Source organism: Corvus brachyrhynchos, unplaced genomic scaffold (assembly GCF_000691975.1).
Source record: "Corvus brachyrhynchos isolate BGI_N302 unplaced genomic scaffold, ASM69197v1 scaffold1282, whole genome shotgun sequence".
Taxonomy (NCBI): Eukaryota; Metazoa; Chordata; class Aves; order Passeriformes; family Corvidae; genus Corvus; species Corvus brachyrhynchos.
The window spans coordinates 40,455-43,620 of record NW_008236796.1 but is presented as its reverse complement, the minus strand read 5'-3'; the positions used below and the strand labels follow the sequence as shown (position 1 = coordinate 43,620).

Genomic DNA, 3,166 nt, shown 5'->3' with positions numbered 1-3,166 from the left:
GTTGCGCCCATGTCCCCCCCAATGTCCTCCGGTGTCCCCCACACCCAGCCCCGTGTCCCCCATGTCCCACCCCAATGTCCTCATGTGTCCCCCACACCCAGCCCAGTGTCCCCCACACTCACCCCAATGTCCCCAGCTGTCCCCCACAGCCAGCCCAGTGTCCCCCATCTCCACCCCAGTGTCCTCCGGTGTCCTCCACACCCAGCCCCGTGTCCCCCACGCTCACCCCAATGTCCTCTGGTGTCTCCCATGTCCACCCCAATGTCCCCCATCTCCACTCCAATGTCCCCAGCTGTCCCCCACAGCCAGCCCAGTGTCCCCCATCTCCACCCCAATGTCCCCAGGTGTCCCCTGTGCCCAGGCCGTGTCCCCTCCGCCCTCCAGTGTGGGGTGCCCCCGCTGCAGCCCCGCTGTGTCCCCAGGTGTCCCCCCCAGGTGTCCCCCCCAGGTGTCCCACCTGGAAGGTGCCCAGGCTCTCCTCCAGGTCGGCCAGCATGGACCACACCTTGAGGGATTTGTAGAGCCGGTTCTGGACGGGCTCCGAGCTGTCGAAGTACTCGGCGCGCTTGGCCGGCAGCGCCGTGGCTTTCTGGGGGGAAACGGGAAAAAAGGGCTCAGAGGGGTCCCCAAACCACCCCCAAAACCCCCAACCCCTCCCAGAACCCCCCGACACAGATCCCAGCCCTGACGGGCCTGGGGACAGGGAGAGGACAGGGATCACAGGGGGACAGGGACAGGATGGACCGGGCCTGGGATGGGGACAGGGACAGGGGTCACAGGGGGACAGGATGGACCGGGCCTGGGGACAGGGAGAGGACAGGGATCACAGGGGGACAGGGACAGGATGGACCGGGCCTGGGATGGGGACAGGGACAGGGGTCACAGGGGGACAGGATGGACCGGGCCTGGGGACAGGGAGAGGACAGGGATCACAGGGGGACAGGGACAGGATGGACCGGGCCTGGGATGGGGACAGGGACAGGGGTCACAGGGGGACAGGATGGACCGGGCCTGGGGACAGGGAGAGGACAGGGATCACAGGGGGACAGGGACAGGATGGACCGGGCCTGGGATGGGGACAGGGACAGGGGTCACAGGGGGACAGGATGGACCGGGCCTGGGGACAGGGAGAGGACAGGGATCACAGGGGGACAGGGACAGGATGGACCGGGCCTGGGATGGGGACAGGGACAGGGGTCACAGGGGGACAGGATGGACCGGGCCTGGGGACAGGGAGAGGACAGGGATCACAGGGGGACAGGGACAGGATGGACCGGGCCTGGGATGGGGACAGGGACAGGGGTCACAGGGGGACAGGATGGACCGGGCCTGGGGACAGGGAGAGGACAGGGATCACAGGGGGACAGGGACAGGATGGACCGGGCCTGGGATGGGGACAGGGACAGGGGTCACAGGGGGACAGGATGGACCGGGCCTGGGGACAGGGAGAGGACAGGGATCACAGGGGGACAGGGACAGGATGGACCGGGCCTGGGATGGGGACAGGGACAGGGGTCACAGGGGGACAGGATGGACCGGGCCTGGGGACAGGGAGAGGACAGGGATCACAGGGGGACAGGGACAGGATGGACCGGGCCTGGGATGGGGACAGGGACAGGGGTCACAGGGGGACAGGATGGACCGGGCCTGGGGACAGGGAGAGGACAGGGATCACAGGGGGACAGGGACAGGATGGACCGGGCCTGGGATGGGGACAGGGACAGGGGTCACAGGGGGACAGGATGGGCCGGGGCTGGGGACAGGGAGAGGACAGGGATCACAGGGGGACAGGGACAGGATGGACCGGGCCTGGGGACGGGGACAGGGACAGGGGTCACAGGGGGACAGGGACAGGACAGGGGTCACAGGGCAACAAGATGGACCGGGCCTGGGGACACGGACAGGGACAGGGGTCACAGGGGGACAGGGAGAGGGGTCACAGGGGGAGGGGACACCGCGAGTGGGGTTTGGGGACATGAGGGGACACAGGGGACACCACGAGTGGGGCTTGGGGACATGGAGGACACAGGGGACACCGGGAGTGGGGTTTGGGGACATGGAGGACACAGGGGACACCGGGAGTGGGGTTTGGGGACATGGAGGACACAGGGGACACCGGGAGCGGGGTCTGGGGACATGAGGGGACACAGGGGACACCGGGAGTGGGGCTTGGGGACATGGAGGACACAGGGGACACCGGGAGTGGGGTTTGGGGACATGAGGGGACACAGGGGACACCGGGAGTGGGGTTTGGGGACATGGAGGACACAGGGGACACCGGGAGTGGGGTTTGGGGACATGAGGGGACACAGGGGACACCGGGAGTGGGGCTTGGGGACATGGAGGACACAGGGGACACCGGGAGTGGGGTTTGGGGACATGGAGGACACAGGGGACACCGGGAGTGGGGTTTGGGGACATGGAGGACACAGGGGACACCGGGAGCGGGGTCTGGGGACATGAGGGGACACAGGGGACACCGGGAGTGGGGCTTGGGGACATGGAGGACACAGGGGACACCGGGAGTGGGGTTTGGGGACATGAGGGGACACAGGGGACACCGGGAGTGGGGTTTGGGGACATGGAGGACACAGGGGACACCGGGAGTGGGGTTTGGGGACATGAGGGGACACAGGGGACACCGGGAGTGGGGCTTGGGGACATGGAGGACACAGGGGACACCGGGAGTGGGGTTTGGGGACATGGAGGACACAGGGGACACCGGGAGTGGGGTTTGGGGACATGGAGGACACAGGGGACACCGGGAGTGGGGTCTGGGGACATGAGGGGACACAGGGGACACCGGGAGTGGGGTTTGGGGACATGAGGGGACAATGGGGACACCGGGAGTGGGGTCTGGGGACATGGAGGACACAGGGGACACCGGGAGTGGGGCTTGGGGACATGAGGGGACACAGAGGACACCGGGAGGGGACACGGGGGACATGGGGGACACAGGGGACACAGGGGACATGTGGGACACGGGGGGACACAGGGGACATGTGGGACACGGGGGGATACAGGGGGACACAGGGACAGCAGGAGATGCAGGCACGCAGGACACAAGAGGACACAAGGAAACGAGGGCCGTGGGGAAACGGGGGCCATGGTGGGGACACGGGGACAGGGAGGGGACACCGCGGTCAGTACAGCATCACCGCCAAAC

At 67.6% G+C, this 3,166-nt stretch overlaps 1 protein-coding gene across 1 annotated transcript in view; it reads right to left on the bottom strand.

Moving 5' to 3' along the window:
* XAB2 (XPA binding protein 2) overlaps window positions 1-3,166 on the bottom strand; it is a 34,674-nt gene that overhangs the window by 25,108 nt on the left and 6,400 nt on the right. Inside the window, exons 5-6 of the mRNA XM_017727960.1 lie at window positions 690-693; window positions 458-589 (exon numbers count right to left, since the gene is read on the bottom strand). Coding sequence (XP_017583449.1) covers window positions 458-589; window positions 690-693 — 136 coding nt within the window. The remainder of the gene's footprint in view (window positions 1-457; window positions 590-689; window positions 694-3,166) is intronic.